The following is an 18266-nucleotide window of genomic DNA, read 5'->3' as shown; positions in this document are numbered from 1 at the left end:
ACCGTGCTCTGAGAGCTTGTAGAGCGTACTAACTCAAAACTCTAATCATTCCGTTCCCGAAAAAGTCGCCTCCTGTTGTTGGTCGAACAGAACTTTCGTGGAAGCACAGCAGATGTATATCTCCAGACATAGCTCTGACGACATAGCGTTCATTCAAAAAGAAAGACTCTGTGAGAGTATCGACATCTGTGACTTGGGTGTAGGGGTCTGAAAGTACTGGTACGCAGACTGCTTTATCCTGAGTGCCCATATAGTGGATGATATCTGTAGCTTTCACAGGCGGACATGCATACCAAGTATCCTTCCACAAGTACAAGCGATACTTTTCAATGTCGGAAGGGCTATTGTTGCGATTTACCGGGCCCTCGCATACTCTCACGTCGTTAGTCTTTGTATCGAATCTAAGGAGTAGAGAGACAATCGAAGGGTTAGTTGGTGGAGAGTCTGGACTCGTTGTGATGACACGCGCTGCGAAGACGTTGCCTGAATCGTCTACTGGGACAAAGGGCATTACGCCACGCCCAACGGAAAGACGTCTGAGCTCGGGGAGGCTTGGACGGAAGGAGCTAACGCAATCTCCCCGAAAAGTGTATATGGCACATACAAACAGGGTACTATCTGGTGTTTCCGTAGGAGTGGGTAAGATGAACATGAAGACTATTGTCTCGCTCTCGGGTTGTAGGAGAGGGACTGTGTGTAGCAAGTGTCTATGTGATGGTTAGCTGTGCATTTTGCCACTCGTAGTTTGTAGCTTTGCTATATGGACAATGCCCGAGACAGATGTCACAATTTGGGTTCCTATCTCGCAAAGGTAGCGGTAGTAGCAGGTAATCCGTGGCACTCACCTCGGGCCGTGCGTGCCGAAAAACATGTCAGAGTGCTTGCTAATGTTAAATGATGTTCCCCGCTGTGTATCATAGTCCCAGATGAAGACGGACATGTACTCGTCAAGCGAGGCAAGGCAGGCGACGGTACGCCGACGGCAAGTCACATTCTGCAGGTATCTTGCCGAGGGCACGCTGAACTTCTTCCGCTGCGAGAGGGTGGGCAGTCGGTAGACGTAACACGTGTTGGTGGCAGTGACAAGCACCACGATTTGCTCCGAAAGCACCAGGTTAACCAGTTGCTCACGTGCTTCTCCGGCTGCGTGACCGACATGCCAATTGTGCAGATTGAATATATGGGCAAGACGCAGTGCTGATGTTTGCGTAGTCCCGGACAGCCATACAAGGTAGTCACCAACCAGGCTGGGACAGGCTATCTGTTTGTCTGACGTTATCTTGTAAATGCCGACTGGTCTTCCGGTGCGGAAACCATGGATTCTCTTGGCAGCGCGCTGGCATGAAGCGTAATCTTCGAAGTCACTGAGACAGGCCGCACCCTGGTACCATGCAATGAGGCCGGCCTTGAGCACAACAAGGTCACGAAGAATATGGCGCCAGCGGGTTGAGACTACTTGGTAGCGATAGGGGGCGGCAGGATCCAAATAAGTGAAGACATGAGCGATCAACTCGATGGGCAAGTGGCCAACAATGTCAAGCTGGAATGAGCGGGAGCTGGTCAGAGCATGGAGATATCTCCACTCGTGGGGAGTCAGCTCTGCCGTCAAGAGGGCCAGGGCGTGCTGTCTCTGGGCGTGATCGAAACGGGCGAAGGTTTGGGCGAAATGGGCCATGGTGACCATATGGGCGGGTTAGCCAAGAGGGGCAATTGGAAGGTTGGTCGAGAGCTGACGGGGGCGGGGGATGGAGTCGAGGGTTCGGCGGGTGACGTTTGGCAGGGGAGGGAGGGAGCACGGGCAGCCATGGCGAGTCAGACAGCAGGTGTGGCGACGGGGAGAGAGGGAGTGGCAGCGAGGAAGGGAGGGCGCGGTGCACGAGAGATGCTTACATACGCCATGCATGTACATGTGTAGTGTCGTAGCGGGTGGGTGTAGGCGAGCGATGGCGGTGCTATGTACTCGACCTGGTGCTTGCATGGTAAGTAGAGGAGACGCATGCATGCAGCCATGGCTACATGGATACATGGATACATGGATACTAAGTACATGATGCATACGTATACTGGATGGATGGCTGGTGATAGCAGCAACACCAGACAGCACATGGCGAGCCATGGCCGACCCCGCACCGGAAACGGCTGGTGTTTTCGCCAGATGGTCGACGGCGTTTCGTGCACCAGGCGTGGGATCCGCCATGGTTCTGCGGCAGCGCTCCCGTTCCGTCGCGTGAAGCACATGCGCATGCAGCGTAGCAGAGGCCGCTCAGCAGTAGGCGAGCCCGCCTGGGCGCGGCGCTCGGTCGCTCGCCATCTCCTATTCCCATCCGACTGCTGCTAAGTACAGCGGCGGCCGCTCCCGATCGACAAAGGAGCCGCCGTCTGCCATGCCCACCTTTCTGGAACCCAAATCCCACGCCGCCTCGCCCATGCACTAGCACCGCCCTCGCTGGCCGAACAGTCCTGTCCTGTCCTGTCCGGTCCTGTCCTGCCCTCCCCCCTAGGCCTCGACTCGACCCAAGCCCAAGTGCTGGCCCTCTCGCCCCGGCCACCCACCCACCGACCATCCTCGCCGCCCGCACTGCAGCCCCGGGTCCCTGCGTCGCCTGTCTCTGCGTCGAGTCTCGCTCTCGCACTGACTCTGTGCGAAACGCTGCTGAGCTGCCTCGTCGCCCATCTGCAATCCCGCCCGTTTCACCCCGACCGACATCGCAACAACCTCGACACCACCACCACCACCACCACCGCCGCCCCAGCTCACGCGCAACCACCCTGCGCGAGCTCGACTCCCTCTCCCCACTCCCTCCAAGCAATGGCGTCGGTCGCCGAGGCCCGCTCCACGCCCTTCTCCACCGATGCACGCAATCCCAAACTCCACAAGTCCATACCCATTCTGCCCTCGTCCGCCTCGACACTCGCGCCCCCAAGAGACCCCATGGACGTGACGCCCTCGACCTCGTCCGCCATGGGCCCCCCAGCCATCAACGCCCCGCCCGCCACGGATCGCACTCCCCAAGGCCCCTTCCAGTCCCAGGCGCAATCCCACGCGCAAAGAGAAGGAACCACCGACTCGGGCAACACGTCGCCCAATGGAAACGCTGCCCCGGCCGTGGGCGCTGCTGCCGCCGCCCAGCAGCCAAAGGTCGTCCAAACCGCCTTCATACACAAGCTGTACAAGTGCGTGCGCCCTCTATATCACCTGATGCTTTCCATGTGCGCCCCGACACTGACCCGCCAGCAGCATGCTTGAAGACCAGAGCATCCAGCATCTCATCTCCTGGGCAAGCACAAACGAAAGCTTCGTCATGTCGCCCTCGAGCGAATTCTCAAAAGTCCTATCGTACGTCCAGCCGGGAGCTATGGCCCTTTTTTTCGACTCAATCTAACCCACCTTCCCCTCCGCAGGTCCTATTTCAAGCATACCAACATCTCGTCATTCGTTCGCCAATTAAACATGTATGGCTTTCACAAAGGTCAGTCTTGGAGTGCTTCCCTCCCCCCTCCCCTTTTTTTTTCTGTTCCACCACATGCTAACGCTGTCACTGCAGTGAGCGACGTTTTTCACACCGGATCCCCAGACACTCCGCTATGGGAATTCAAGCACGGAAATGGCAACTTCAAGCGCGGCGACTTGGTCGGCCTGCGAGAAATCAAGCGACGTGCCTCGCGACACGCACTCATCCATCGTGACTCCTTCTCCACGCCAAAGCTGCCCCAAGGACCCCCCGCTGGCCAGCCAGTCGAGCCAATGCCCGACCCAACCGAGTCACGCCTACAGAACCTGGAGCATAGCCTGTACGACATGCACACGCGCATGCAGCGCTCAGAAGAAACATGCAATTACCTGAATCAAAAGAGCCTAGTTCTCGCAGAGGGTATGATGCGATGTCACCAGGTATGTCAAATGTGTCTAGACTGGATCTGCACTGGCTAATGTCCCGATTAGTGGAATCACGATCTCGCAAATTACATTATGGCCATGGTGCCAGACCCGGAAAACCCTATCCATAGGGACGGTATGCATCTGCACTTAAACCTTAATTACGCGACACTTGTGCTGACCTGTTCCAGTCGCCATGATGCAGCGTGAAATTAGTCGACAGACAGACATGCTCCGCGCACTGGAAGCACCTGAGGAGCCCCTCTCCGCACGGCAATCCTACTTCATGCAGGTTGATAGCAATAACGGCCCGCCGCTTTCACCTCGGCAGATGCCACAAGACAATATGTCAGAATCAAGGCGAGGCTCCTTGGCGAGCGTTTCACGCCAAGCCCCATACAAGCCCCCGGTTCCGGCACATCTCGCCATATCTCCACGACGGTACGGCTCAATAGGCGCGGGTAATTTCTCTCCATCTTCCGCCAGGACCCCAGTTTCGCACCAGCCACCCCCACCCCCGCCTCCACCTCCACCAGCGCCGCCTACTATCCAACAGCCGGCATCTGGGGCTACATTGGGAAGCAATCTGGCAGCAAACAGCTCCTCCCCGCCCTATAACCTTTATAGGCGGCACACCTCGGCGGATATCCGTACTCATGGTTGGCAGCCGCAGCAGCAACAGCAGTCCAATGCTCCGCTTCACTCGCCCTATGCATCCGGTCACAACTCTACACAGTGGCCCTCGTCACCACACCGGCCCCCTGTCGGAGGCGGGGATCAACAACTCCGTGACGCTTTGGAATCCTACCAACTACCTCGTGGTCCACGGCAAGTGCCGTCAAGACATGGTACTCCCCCTGGGTCAAATGACCCCGTCCCATCTACTCTTAGTGCCGATAGCGGGTGGACACTTCCGGGCGCTCGATACCCGTTCAAGGGCATCGACACGCCTGGTCCACCTACAAGACGGTCCAGTATGGCATCTAATGTGCACTCACTACTCAATCCCGCCGAAACCGCCGAACGCGATGACGAAGATGACCCAGATGATGCACGCAAGCGAAAGCGTCTACAGTGATGGACATATCAATTCTTGTCAACAATGACTGCTACGTTCTCTTTTTTTTTTCTCTCGTCTATGTTACTGCGATTGTGAATATTCGGGAAACTCCCGGCGTTCGATTGCGCACTCTTTTCTTTTTCTCCTTTCCTTTGAATAACCGCCTGTGTCCTCGCAACCTTCTTTGGCTATTTCTAGGCTCTCTTTTATTGTCGTCATTGTACGGGAAAACGCTTCCCATGTTTTTTTTGTTCTCTTTATTTTTCCTATTTATTCTTCGAAAGTGTACCTTTTGTTTCCACGCTCATCGGGGAAATATAGGAAAGAGAAAGATATGGAGGGGCGCCCAATTTTCATGCTGGCATCGCGGACTCGCATCTCTCTGGTCATACATGAAAGGATATTCGTCATCGTTATGATTGTTTTTTTTGTTTTATTTTTCTTAATATATGTGGAAGTCGCACATTACGACGTTTATTCTGTATGTTCTTTGCTTTTGTTTCTGCCTTGTCAGGTTTGTAGTTGTCTTTTTTTTTTCTTTCTCATCTTTCTATTCGGGCGTTTTGGGTGCACATGGTATGCTTTTTTTTTGTTGTTGGAAAAGGGCAGAGATGGTAATAAACCTTTTGGTCATCCCTAAAGGATACAATGTTGATAGCAAATGCCTATATAGCCAGTTAGGAGCACGCCTTTTTTTTCTTTTTTCTTATGTTGTAAACAATTGTATTTCGCTGCCAAGAAAGCTCCCTTTTTTCCCCATCAACTGTCTTTGCTAAAGAAAAAACAGCCAACGTTGAAGCTTTTTTCTTTTTCTCTTTGCCCACTATTTGCAAACAAGAGAAGGCTACGGCTATGCGAATGAGAGAAAGCGACCGTAAGTGGTGAATCCATGATTACTCCAAAGGAAAAGAAGAAGAAGAAGAAAAAATGATAACTACAAACAAAGAAAAGAACGCTGTCATGTCTCATATCCCATCTCATCTATGTACTGTTTCCCAATCTCCCCTGCCCTGTCCCAAATAAGAGAAAGAGAAAACATATATATATATATATACTTTAACCCTTGTAACCTTTGTCGGCGTGGTCCTCTCTCTAGAATCCATAGCTCAAATAGCCAATGGTAGTAGGATAAACACTCAGATTATCCTTCCAACTAGCCTTGTCCTGGCCGGCGGCGGTAACCATCCACTCGACGCCGACCTCGCTGAAGCCAAAGGCCTGGACGGCAGTGGAGCCCTCGATGCTCAAGATGCGGGTCTGGCAGTCGCGGAAGCCGTTGGGGGCGGTGGGCGAGGAGCAGCCGACGTCGTAGTTGTCGAAGAAGGAGTAGAGGCCGCCACCGTAGATGAGGACGTTTGTTGCGTCGAGGAGGCGGAGGCCCCAGGCCGAGGTTTGCGAGGACGAGAACGTAGGGTCCGAGTACTTGGAGGAAGAGACATAGGGGAGGGGCGCGTTGGGCGTGGGTTGGAAGTACGGCGTCTCGGTTTGGATGTAGCCGGCAAAGATGTTTTGTGCGGCGTTGAACTGGTACTGGTACATGGTGTGGTGCTCGGCACCGTTTGCCCAGATCCAGACGTTGTTGGCCTCGACGTGGAAGCCGCGGCCGGTGTAGATGTTGATGCGGGTCGAGTTTGAGTCGTCGAGGTCGTGGTCGGCGGTCCAGAACCAGTTGTTTTCAAAGTAGGCGCCGTTGGCACCCTTGGTGACGTGCACGTTTGTGTGGGCAGAGAAGCATTGGGGGTTGACTTGGCCGAGCACGGCGGGGCACTGAGCGACTTGGAGGTTGGTGCCCTTTGCACCGCCGATGCGGGTATGGATGTCCCAGAGACCGGAGCCGAGGGCTGTGTTGAGGTTGTACTGGATGACAATGGCTCCGGGGGTGGCGCCTTGGGTCTGAACAATCATGTCGGACCACTCGATGCTGCCAGACTCGCCGGGCTTGCCGATCTGGACAATGGGGACGGGGTTGGCTTGATCGCCAAAGGTGCTGCCAGAGCCCATGATGGCGGAGAAGATCTCACCGACCATGCGGGAGCCGGGGGGTACGTAGATGGTGTTGGTGACCTTGTAGACGCCGTGCTCGAAGAAGAGAACCTTGTTCTGAGACGCGGCCTGAGTGACAGCAGCCTGGACAGCACGTGTGTCATCAGTGACACCATCACCGGTTGCGCCTGCACCGCGGGCACTGATAAAGCTTGATGTGCTGAGAGTCTCGTATTGTGGCTTCGACTTGGAGTAGAACTTGCCGTTCTGGAGGAGGCCAGTGGGACGGGTGGCACCGCTGATGGCGCCCTGGTACTTAGATGGGCCAGATGCGTTGGGTGCGTACTTGTTGCCCTGACCCCAAGTCTGGATGGTGAGAGAGCCGCCAGCAAGGACAGTGGCGCCGTTGCTGACAACAGCAGCGGGAACGTTGGTGAGCTTGATGTTCTCAATGACGAGCTGGCCGGCACCGGTAGGGTTGCTAGTCTGGGACCATGCCGAGTCGACAAACTTTTGGCAGTTGGTAATCTCGGAGTCGATGATGACGACGGAGCCAACCTCCTGTTTGCCAGCAGAGCCACCGTTAACCATGGAGAAAGCAGTGCCGCAGTCGCTGATCTGGAGACCAGAGTACAGCCAGCCCCAGTTCCAGATTTGCGAGATACCAACGACAGCCTTGGAGATCTTGACGTTACGCATAGTGAACTGCTGGTTGCCAACGTTCAAGCCGTACAGACCACCGGTGATGTCGAGGTCGGCCATATGACCACCAGATCCGTTCTCGACAAAGATACCAGCGTGGACAGAGTTGGACGCCTGTGTCATGCGGATCTTGACGTTTTGGATCGTAGTGGCTTGAGAGGCGGGCCAATGGATACCTTGGAAACCTGATGTCGGTGCAACAGCAGTGCCATCGATGATCAAGTTGCGGATTTGGCGCAAGAACAAGTTGGTCGAGATCCAGCCGGGTTCGCCGTTTTGGTTGCTGTAGGGGCTTCCGTCGATCAGAGCAAGAGCTTGAAGTGTAGATGCAGCCTTAAGGACGGGAAGTGAGCGGGGGTTACCGATGAGCGCTGTCATGTAGTAGAAGATGATGGGCTTGTTGATGAGATAGGTTCCAGAAGGCACGTAAACAACGGCTGGGCTGTCGGTCGACGAGTCGCACACCCATGGGCCGCAACGGTTGCCGTCAGAGATGGCACGGTTGAAAGCATCAGAATCATCTGTGACACCATCGCCTACAAATTGGTTAGTTATATCCTCAACATCAATGTCAAAAAGTTGCTTACCCTTCGCTCCGTAGTCCTTGACATTTCGGAAAACCTTGTAGTTTGAGTTGCTGTTGAAAGGAGCCCTGCCGTTGCCGGACAAGTCGTTCAGCCAGTAGCCATCTACGATAGCAGCCGCAGCTTGAGCAGCATCGAGACTTCCACTAGAGTCAGTAGAGTTATCAAAACGCCTTTCGAATGCTACAAAGTGTCAGTAACCTGGAATTGCAAAGCGGAAGACATCTTCATACGTATAGCAGCGGCTTGAATGCCGACTGCACCCAGGCAGGCGAGCAAAGAAGAAAAACGCATGCTCGTGAACTTCAGACCAGCAGATTTTCGATTGAGCAGCAAAGTCAATCCAAAGACACTTTGTAAAAGGAAATGTCGAGCGTAGTAGAGATGGGAATGTCTCAAAGGCAGGTGATGCTCTCTATTTAAATATGCTGTGTACACACTCCTTGTGGCCCCGGTTTTACCATTGTGTAAACGCGACGTTCACTACACCGGGTGGATCGAGGATCAACTCTCCCCGGAGCAGCTCACAAACAGGCAGGACCCGGTCAGGATTCCCTACTGGCTCCCGCTCAAAGGTCACACGGAGTGATGGTTTGCACGCTTGGTGCGCAACTACAGATGCGGCCATTTGGGTGGCTCCATGTCTTGCGTCTTTCTGTATGGTTGGAACCGTCTAGTTCAAGTGGCATAATCTGGGGTAGGGCGGTTATCCATCACCTTCCCCTAAAAGAAAGCCCTTGTAGGGGATATCTTGGAGGGCAGGGTAGTGTGACTTTGCCTATGACTTTGCCATATCCAGTGTGATCGTGCATGCTGGGCTAGGCCACGATCTAATCCACATAGAGCTACATTTCCGAAACATTAGGCTACAAAAGCGGTACTGAAGATCGCTGGTAGATAGTCCGGTGGTATAGTAGAGGTAGTAGAAGAGAATGCAAGATTGTCGGCTAGCCCAGAAAAGTAGTGGTCACCGGGTCGGCCCTACACATATTAGTTCCGTGCAGCGCCTTCTAGTCATGAAGCAACGCCAGCAAAAGCATGTGACGTACGTTAGCCGTTGCGAGACCTGTAGGCATGCTTTTGCCATTGGCCCAGTCTTCTTGAGGGTCCAATTTCCCAGGTTCACCATTCGTCTCGGCGACAGCGCCACAATGTGGAGTAGTCTTAGTAGGAGGGCCATGCGTCGCAGTGCATCAAAGCCGCCCTATGATGTCTTCCAGAAGCGTAAGCCTCAAGCGCGTGGTCAAGTTAGCCTACCGGTTTCTAGTACACCTTTTTACAGTGTCGGGCCTGCCTGAACTGGGGCAGAGGTAGTGCGTCGTGTGAGACTGTCGCAAGACACAAATTTCTAAGGTCGGGCTCCGCAAGAGTGCATTCCTGGGACCTACCTATTCAGAGGCATGTCTGCCGAAGGCACTTGAAAGCCGGGTGCTAGTCCCGGCTAAACCAGGCGCGTGGACTCTTGCAGCACATTGGACGAGAACATCAAACATACAATTTCTCCGGCCAGCTTCCCTATCGAATCGTCTCCGAGGATTTTACTTAGATTAAGAGGTCGGGCCAGCTACTGTTCTGAGGTTGAGAAGTGCCCAGAATCGTGTGCGCCGGAGATTGCAACGTTGCAAGCGCCTCTTCCACTTCCCCAGATATGTCGCAAGCGCCTCACCGACTACCCCAGATCCTGCATAGCGGAGCCTAAGCTAAGGGTCATGCAAGAACAGCAGATCACAGGGTCAGGGTAGGGTAATTCAAGTGGACTCCAGCACGTCCAGTCATGTGTTGCAACCCAACCCTCCACTTCAGGTGATCTGCCAACAGCCAACACAGGCGGAAATGTACCGAAGGGCTCCACACTGTACCAAAGTTCAACAGTGAAGTTGATGTAAGATTCGAGCGGTCAGGCAGGTTCAAAGACTTGTGACCTCGGCCAAAGTCGGTCGGCTCTGTGGTAACCTGGAGAAGGCGGCGGCGCCCACACCGGACTTGTGCTTTGCCTCCCCGTCGTCGTCGTGGGTTCATGACGTGCACGGTGTTTTCCGCTCGCTGCAAGATGTCGCGCAGGCGGGTATTGCTCGTTCAAGTGCCGAATGCCCCTTCACGCCTAGACATTTGTCAAAAGGCGAGCTGCATTCTGCCGGGTTGCACAAAGAATCCGCCGATACGTAAATGGTATGACAGATTTCCACGCGAGAGGCGCACCTCCTTGCAGAGCGACCCAAACTTTTGGTTGACCTCGTGGTTGCAGCAAGACGAGACAACCTGGTAAGTGTCAAGCACTGCTAGGAATTCAATAACGCAAGAACAAGGTTGATACCACTAGCAAAGTCATGTCAATACACATGGGATTCAACTCGCGTAACCTGTCTCGAGGCATTCATAGCTTTACCGCAAGTTTTACAAATAACCCCTCACCGATCGTATATACCGTACCGCTGCCGTCTTCAAGTGTCGTACGGATGAAGATCTTCCGGTCGCCCCCTTCTACCCGCTCGATCTTTGCAGTGCAGAAGAGCAGTCCAGGTGTCGGTAGTGGCTTCTTGTAGGTCGTGTTTAAGTCTGCTCACGCTTAGCTCATGTGCGGAACTAACATAGCCAAGGTAACAAACAAGCCGTGTAATAGTCCGGGACCTTGACAGCTTGTCCAAGCTTTTGCGCCTTCTCCACCTTTGCATCTCTATTCTGCATGACGATCACGCCGCAAAGCTCATCCATTAGCGCAGCCTGGAACCCGCCATGCGCAGTCTGAGGATATCCATCGAGATCTGGCCCTAGATCGAGAATTGTCCTGCTCTCTAGAAATGGAATCTCGCCCTCCGTCTCTTGATTTGGTAGAAATGATAGAAAGGTCCGTATTGTAGAATCTGTTTTGAGCGTTTTGCCGAAGAAACCGTCTTCTCCCGAGGGCTTCGGTGTGCGCGAGAAAGTGCTGATAAGCTTCCAATTGGGGTCATTGATCAAGGCAGCAGCCCAAGAAACCGAGGATATCCTCGGCGTGATTTCATCTACCATGAATACCTTTAGTGATTTCGGTCGAGTTCACCGTACCAGAATGCAGAGCAGTTGTTGTGTAGCTTCCAGACATGATTGCGAAGCTAGAGCCATGGGGTAGCAAAGATGCCGAGGTGAAACGTGGGGAAATTGTCAAAGCTCAACAGAGCCAGCCGCAACGACATGACAAAAAGCTTGTCAGCAACACCCTTCGACTTTCGGGTATCGGGCAAAAACAACAGCCGCAACAAGAAACGCCAGCCATGTTCGCGTAGCAGCGCCCGTTGAGGCTCGAATTGTTTTTCGTCCTGCAGGAGGAGGGGAGATCGACATTCAGCTCTTGAACTCCTGTGTGATTACTACTACAACGCTCCCCGGAGGATGCAAGACGTCATGTCCATGCGCTAGAGTGCAATACCGCACCTTTTCACATCACTACGTCAAAGAAATGTATGCCACAGACAACTAGATCCCTCTTTAGGCTATGGATGTAGAGGTAGATGATGTAGCTGCCAAGGTAAACTTGAAGTGATAGGCTTCATCTTTCCCTAGATTCCATTGCTCACATAACAGCAACAACGTCCCAACAGTCGATTTCCACTCTCTCAATCCATATCTCATCCGAAAACTCTCCAATACCACCAAAATAAATTCTATACCAATTCTCCGATCAAAGAGGAGAGAATAAGGAAACAAAAATCACTCCCCCGGAAAACACAAAGATCAAGAAGAAACAAAAAACAACTTCTAGGAACCTCAAAAAATCGAGCCTAAAAACCACTTCCCACAGAACAAACACACACAACTCAGCGTAAACTCCCAAAAGAAAAGATGGTCAACACATCCCACTCCCGCTCCGTCCGCGGCACCCTCTCGCACTCCTCCTCCTCCCAGCCGCCCCCAAGCCTCAGCGACGCCACAAGCCTAACCCCCGAAAACGGCTCTATCCCGCTTCCACCCCACGACTCGGCCCCTCCGCCATCTCCCTCTCAACCCCCCACTACCACCTCTTCTCCTTCTTCTCCCGCAACCTCAGCTCCCCCCGAAGCCCCCACACCAAGCACCCCCTACCGCACCCTCGGCACCGCAGCAGGCGGACCCGACAAGAGGGCTGTAGGGAATCGCGCCGAGGCTGCTGCCGAGGGCACCGCAGGAGACGTAGCAGTCCAAAGAAAAGGAAAGGGCGACGGCGAAGAAGAAGAAGTTCACAGGAGACGTGTCAGAGCTACGTTGCCGAATCAGAAGCGCCAAGGGAGCGCACACAAGACCATGTTGCGCGATCCGCCCTGTTTGACGGGTGAGGGGGAGGAGAAGAGGATGGATACCGGCACGGAGACGGAGCGCGTGCGGAAGAGGGAGAGCGAGAGTAAGCTGTGAGACGGTTGGTTGGCAAAAAGTCTTCTGAGAGTGATGTAGCTTCGTTTTGAAGAGAAGCGAGCGAGTAGCGGGTTGTGTATTGTGTGTGTGTGCCCCCGGGGGAATTTGTAAAAAGAAATAAAAAAAGAGAGAGAGAGAGAGAGACAGAGAGAACGACAACAGAACATGCATAGACAATGTTTGTCCGTTTTCTCTTTTTCTTTTCCGGGGGGGGGGGGGGGGGGAGAATTATGTGGTTCATACAACATTTGTTGTAACTTTCCATGTTCTTTATTTTTTCCTCAACCAAAGTCAAAGCACTCATCAAAACAAAAAGGACACCTTTGATATACGTATGCATATGTAACACAAAAACGGGTATGATTTAAATATTTGATGAGTGTCATAACATCGTCGCCTAATCATTTAACCCAAGTAAAAACAAAAAAAAACAAAGAGAAAATGCATGTTAAATCCCCGACCATAACCTTAATCCCCCCCTCCCTTCCTTCCCAAAGTTAAAAAAAACAGATTTCTCAAAATCAAAACAAAAAACATCAGTTCGCTATGCTAGAAAAAAAGAAAGAAAAGAGGAAAATGCTATGCTTTGTGAACTCGAAAAAAAGACTCACACACACATACACGCACGCACGCCGGTTTGAGTTTAAAATCAAAATGACGGGAAGAGAAAGAAAAGGAGAGAGAGGAAAGGAAAAAAATGGTCTACAATTCTCTCCCCTTCCGAAGAAATTATTGAACAAAAGTAAAGGAAAGGAAGAGAGAGAGAGCGCCCACGCAAAGGGTATATCGTAATTATGGTACAAGAGAAACAGAAAAAAAACAAATGCCATCTTTCTTCAGGGGAAAAGTCATTTTTTACCCCATGTGTATGTGTGTGTATGCCCCCCTTTTTGATGTTGCGCCGAGAATGAAGACAACGTCCATGAACCAATGGAGGAAGGAAAAAAAAAAACGCTGCAAAATGTTGTGTAGGCCATAAAAGTTTTTGAAGAAAGGGAATTCTTTGCATGGTCTTGCCACGGAGCGAACTTTTTTTTACTGTGATAGTGGACGGAGGGGAGAAGACTTGCTTCACTTCATACCCATTTTGCGGAACTTGCGGGATGCGCGACGGCGCAGGACGTTCATGCCCATGGCCTTCCGGAGGCTATCTCTGTCGCCATCGTCGTCGTCTTCCACCTGGTGTCCGTGATGGCGGCGGCCGTTGCTGTTCTTTACAGAATTTTGATGGGCAATTATGTTTTGTTCACGCCAGAACATACGTTTCTGATCAATTACTTGTTGTGACAGATTGCCAAAACCCTTCTTGACGAACGCCAGATCGTGCAAGATGTTCGGGTCCAGACAGCGCCTGGGCAGTGTTTGAACGGCCATGAAGATTTCACCATCGCCTGGACGGTACTTTCTAATTTCTGGCTCGCCGAGCTTGAAAATAGCAAGGGCGTAGCGGTACAGGGCGCGTGGGCCCTCGTATAGAAAAGCGTCCCACACGCGAAGGACGGTTTCAATCGGAAGCACGCCGACGAAAATGCTCATGAACCAAGATGTGCACGAAAGAGCAACAGTAGGTTGGCGTTGGAACTTGGAGTTGGGGTGGGCGTAAGAACCAGCACCGGTATTGATGAGATCAGTATCATTGATCGAGGCCCAGACCTTGGGTAGGTAATCCTTGATCAGCATCATGAGAACGTTGACCTCGGTATTCGCAAGGCTACGAGCGTGTGCGCCTGGGAGATGATTTTGCGTAATGATGGTCAAGAGAATGAAGGCCTTTTCCTTGTCTTGCTTAAGGAAGAGCAACAGAAGACCAGCGATGAAGTTGAGCGATTGGCAGTATCCAATATTGGGGTTGTTCAGAGCGAAGCATGACAAGACCTCGCGAAGGTCTTGAATCAGCGCAGGCTCGTCGTCGTCCTCCCCGTCTAACAAATCAGTCGCTGGTTCAGGTCGGAAATGAATGTTGTCGGGAAAAGTTCTGTCCAGGTCGCGTTCAATAGCATCTCTGTCGTCCTTGTTGAGCTCATCTCGTCGTAAACGGGCTACAAGCGATTTGTAGAGACCAACGTTTTCTTTTTGTGTGATCATGTGCTGACCGCCAGAGTAATACCACCACATGGCGCCTCGCCACTCAGGAGGATAACCCTTGCGTGCATATCTCTTGACCTTCTCGCACATTTCCGGGAATGTTGTCGGGTCGTCGGTTGGCAGTCCTTGCTTGTGCATCAAAGCAATCCATTTACCACGCCGACGTGCAATGTGCTCTTCGTATCTTGCTGCCCAAGCGTTGTACTCTTGGACACTGATCTTCTCAGAGGCCTTTTTGAAGCCATAACGATCCCTTTCTACAGGGATGGCAGTTTTGCGCAGGCCGGGCATAACTACGGGAATTGGGAGCCCAGAAGACAGGTCAGAGTCTTGGGCTGGTTCTGGTTTACTTTTAGCCGGAGCTAATTGGGCCATCTTGCCCAGATCGAGCAGTGCACTCTTTCGATCGAAGACACTAGTAGAAGCGCGACGGGGGATTGCCTCATCTTCGTCAAGTTCCGGGAGAGGTTGTGATCGTTGCACCGGCGGAGATTGCGGGCCATTAGCCCCGGCACTCGAGTCATGTGAGAAGGTACGCGAGCGACTGGGTCTTTTACTGTGTCGCTTCGAGTAGGCTTCAATGCTTGCCCAATCTTGCCGTGAGAGTCGAGATCTGTTCGTGGGCAATTGAGGAAGTCCAGATATCTCACGACGAATGCTATCCATCTGAGAACGGCTTGTGTGGGCGCTCTTTGAGTGACGATGTCCTTTGGTATTCTTGGCGCTTGCCAAATTCGAGGTTTCAGTGGTTCTGAGGGATAAAGCCTGTAGGGTAACTGAAACCCGACGAGGCATATCTGCGCTGGATCGCTTCATCGTGACCGACAATCGCTTTTTGGGAAGTTGCACTACTGCTTGGATGGTCCGTGGTGTATACGGAGCCTGGTAGGGGCTTACTTGGCCCTTGTGCATGTGATCCACTTGCAGCGTTTTCGGTTCTACTGCGCTTGTATTGTGTACATCGAAATCAGAGCCTGACTCAGACGTCGTACGGATAGTTAGCAACTTTTTCTGCCCGCGGTGGTTCTCTGTTGAGTCTTCTGTGCGTGGATAGGGCCGTTCGTCCCATCGCTTGAGACTTTCGTTGGATTGGAACGAGTCGAGAGAGTCAAAGTCGCGGGACGGTGTTTGAGACAACTCAGGTGGTTCAGAGTCGAGGCCACTGGGTGAAGGATTTCCAAAATGGTCGTCATGCGGCTCGACAATTGGGCTGCGGTCATCATCCTCTTCGTCGTAGTAGTACGAATCGAGCACGTCACTGACAGCGTCCAGCTGTTCTTCTTCCTCGGCAATGTCTGAAGTAAGCGTTGTTTCTGGGGAATCATCTCGATCCCGTTTGCGGTCTCTTGACTGGTCTCTTGAATACATGCCACTGTGCAAGTCGCTAGCAATAGAGCTACGAGCAGTAATGATGCTACTTCGCTCTGTGCCGCTTGTCTCCATTAGGCTAGACGAAGCATTTGTGAATCCAGATCTAAAGCTAGCTCGTGGCTCCTCGTTTCGGAATGGTCGAGCTGGGGGAGGGTAGTAATCATTGTGAGACCAGTTGGGCACGCCTCTGTTAGGCTTGTACGTGCCCGAGAGGTTTGCCCGCTCATTTGCACGATGCTGTGCATAATCTGGGATGGAGGTTGCGGCCCTCAGCGAAGGCTGAGAAGGCGGGGGCTGAAAAGACAATTGGGGGCCAGTCATTCCTCGGGCTCTGAATGTCGCGGCCGGGGGACCTGGCAAATCTTCGCTTGATGAATTCCATGATGGGCCATTCGAGTTGACTGGATTGCTAGCCAGAGGATTGAAGATGGTGCGAAGATCGGGCGAGCAAGGCGCGCTGTCCTGACGTGACATTACCGAAGCGCCTGTTGGGGACATGGGTATTGGGGTAGAAGAAGGTGGGTTTGCATGGCGGGGAGAAGGTACGGCGGCGTGACGGAGGAGAGAAGGGGCTCTTTGTCGTAGAGAGTATTTGGGCGAAGGAATGGTCGGGCTGTCGGCAGGCGTTGGACTGTAGGTAGGACGGTCGTGGGGCTGGGCGGCTACCGCGTGCATCTGGAGCTGGGTCGGGTGCTTTGAGCGGAGGGCGCCAAAGCCCTTGGTGGCCGCATATGGTACCTGGGGCTGTGGTGAAGCGGGAGGAGTGTAGTCGGTTGGCGAGGCTCGATGGTGAAGGACGTGGGACAGGTGGTGTGGCATGGCCGTGTCGGCGTCCCGTCCAGCACTGGCAGCGCGGGAGACGCCAGGAGCGACGCGCAGGAGGGTGTCACCCATTGCGAGGAGCAGAGGTGGAGATGGGGTGGTGGCGGTGGATGAGGAGGAGGGCGGCAAGGGCGCTCATTCGGACGGGGTGCAGGACAGTTCGGGACTGGAGATTCGGGAGGACATTCTGGGGGGAGCGGGCAGTCGAGGTAGGGCAGGGCGTTGTTGAGGAGTGAAGGTGTCGTGTGGGCGTGTGTCATGCGGCGGTGGTAGTCGCTTGGACAGTGGGTTCGCCGGGTGTCGCAGCGTCCGGAGTGGGAGCTGTGGTGCAGGTGGATGAGTGAAAGGCCCAGGTGGGTCCCAGCGTGGGTGCGGCAGGTAGATAGGGTGTAGTGTAGGCAGATGAAATGGAGCCGGGCAGGGAGCGTGTCGTGGCGCACAGGCACCGGGGGAATCAGACGGTAGTGAGGACGGAAGTGCGGCCAGTGTGTAGCAGGAAAGACTCCTTTGGCCTGGATGGACGCTGGACAACTGACTCTCTCGAGGCTGCCAAGACGCGACGGCCATGCCTCCTCATCCCCGATGCCTATAGTCCGACTAAGGGGGGCCGCGCCGCGGGTCGAGCGTTTCAAGGGCCACCACGGAACTCGTCGGAGAGAGCGTTCATTGCCTGGGCTGTGACGGCCCAAATGGGCGAGTCCTGCATAAGCTCTGCGGACGAGACGACGAGGACAACGAGAACGGCCGCTGCACTACGCCTTAGTCCACGCCCATGGCAATAGCACGATACGATGTGATGTGACCGAGGGAGTCGTGAGGGTCGAGAGGGGGACGGGAAGGGGGCACGCGTGCCAGGCCAATCAGCGGCAGCCTGCTTGTGCGCCTCTTTTTGGGCAGAGCCACTCGACCTGCACCGCCATCCATCCGTCCATCCACCCACCCATGCCACTGCGCTGCTCTCTCGCACAGCCATGGCAGCGGCTCGACTGTGTAAATAAATGGGCAGCCGCCGCGCGCGCACTCGTTCCTAGCGCTGCGTCTGGCAGAGGGCCATGCATGTCCTTGGGCCTTGGGTGCCCCGGCTGCCCTGCGTTGCCCTGCTTTGCCCTGCACGGGGAGGGTGGACATGGCAGTAGTACTTAGTCCTTGGGTCCATTCAGCAATCAATCACAACACAGACAGCACACGGCGGTTGCTTCGCCTCGCCAATAGCAGACCAAGACAGCAGACTATTATTCACAAAACATCACAGTTGGGACCGCGCACAGGCACAAGCACGGCCAAGATAGGCAAGCATCGAACCGCAGCAGCCTTGTCGCGCCCGCTTCTAGAAGGCCGCGTTTCAGGGCCTCCCCGGCCTCTCACCACCCATGCGGCTCGCTTCGTCTGCCATCGCCTTGCTACCACGCGAGATTTG

At 53.7% G+C, this 18266-nt stretch overlaps 6 protein-coding genes across 6 annotated transcripts; 2 read left to right on the top strand and 4 right to left on the bottom strand.

The window, feature by feature from the left end:
* Positions 1 to 28: 28 nt before the first annotated feature.
* PSV08DRAFT_231315 (uncharacterized protein) lies at positions 29 to 1737 on the bottom strand (the record flags this gene model as incomplete). Its single annotated transcript, XM_014223543.1, has 2 exons — positions 846 to 1737; positions 29 to 707 (listed from the first exon to the last, which is right to left on the bottom strand). The coding sequence occupies exons 1-2, from the start codon at positions 1682 to 1684 to the stop codon at positions 29 to 31; spliced, it is 1518 nt and encodes a 505-aa protein (XP_014079018.1). The 5' UTR covers positions 1685 to 1737.
* Positions 1738 to 1804: 67 nt separating this feature from the next.
* On the top strand, positions 1805 to 5003 carry PSV08DRAFT_412601 (HSF-type DNA-binding-domain-containing protein; the record flags this gene model as incomplete). Its single annotated transcript, XM_014223542.2, has 7 exons — positions 1805 to 1825; positions 2828 to 3174; positions 3239 to 3337; positions 3403 to 3470; positions 3546 to 3892; positions 3944 to 4013; positions 4069 to 5003. The coding sequence occupies 7 exons, from the start codon at positions 1805 to 1807 to the stop codon at positions 4953 to 4955; spliced, it is 1839 nt and encodes a 612-aa protein (XP_014079017.2). The 3' UTR covers positions 4956 to 5003.
* A 1026-nt stretch (positions 5004 to 6029) lies between these two features.
* Positions 6030 to 8500, bottom strand: PSV08DRAFT_189141 (glycoside hydrolase; the record flags this gene model as incomplete). Its single annotated transcript, XM_014223541.1, has 3 exons — positions 6030 to 8158; positions 8210 to 8389; positions 8440 to 8500. The coding sequence occupies 3 exons, from the start codon at positions 8498 to 8500 to the stop codon at positions 6030 to 6032; spliced, it is 2370 nt and encodes a 789-aa protein (XP_014079016.1).
* A 2041-nt stretch (positions 8501 to 10541) lies between these two features.
* On the bottom strand, positions 10542 to 11282 carry PSV08DRAFT_18250 (HotDog domain-containing protein). Its single transcript, XM_014223539.2, has 2 exons — positions 10813 to 11282; positions 10542 to 10762 (listed from the first exon to the last, which is right to left on the bottom strand). The coding sequence occupies exons 1-2, from the start codon at positions 11213 to 11215 to the stop codon at positions 10581 to 10583; spliced, it is 585 nt and encodes a 194-aa protein (XP_014079014.1). The 5' UTR covers positions 11216 to 11282; the 3' UTR covers positions 10542 to 10580.
* A 743-nt stretch (positions 11283 to 12025) lies between these two features.
* On the top strand, positions 12026 to 12571 carry PSV08DRAFT_356414 (uncharacterized protein; the record flags this gene model as incomplete). Its single annotated transcript, XM_014223538.1, has 1 exon — positions 12026 to 12571. The coding sequence occupies one exon, from the start codon at positions 12026 to 12028 to the stop codon at positions 12569 to 12571; it is 546 nt and encodes a 181-aa protein (XP_014079013.1).
* A 1071-nt stretch (positions 12572 to 13642) lies between these two features.
* On the bottom strand, positions 13643 to 16921 carry PSV08DRAFT_381871 (rab-GTPase-TBC domain-containing protein; the record flags this gene model as incomplete). Its single annotated transcript, XM_066093397.1, has 2 exons — positions 13643 to 13708; positions 13751 to 16921. 2 exons carry the CDS (start codon positions 16919 to 16921, stop codon positions 13643 to 13645), a joined length of 3237 nt encoding a protein of 1078 aa, XP_065948077.1.
* Between the last annotated feature and the right edge of the window lie 1345 nt (positions 16922 to 18266).

This window comes from Bipolaris maydis, assembly GCF_028858645.1.
Source record: "Bipolaris maydis strain C4 unplaced genomic scaffold PSV08scaffold_16, whole genome shotgun sequence".
Lineage (NCBI taxonomy): Eukaryota > Fungi > Ascomycota > Dothideomycetes > Pleosporales > Pleosporaceae > Bipolaris > Bipolaris maydis.
The sequence above is the reverse complement of the archived record's forward strand: the minus strand, read 5'-3'. Positions and strand labels throughout refer to the sequence as shown.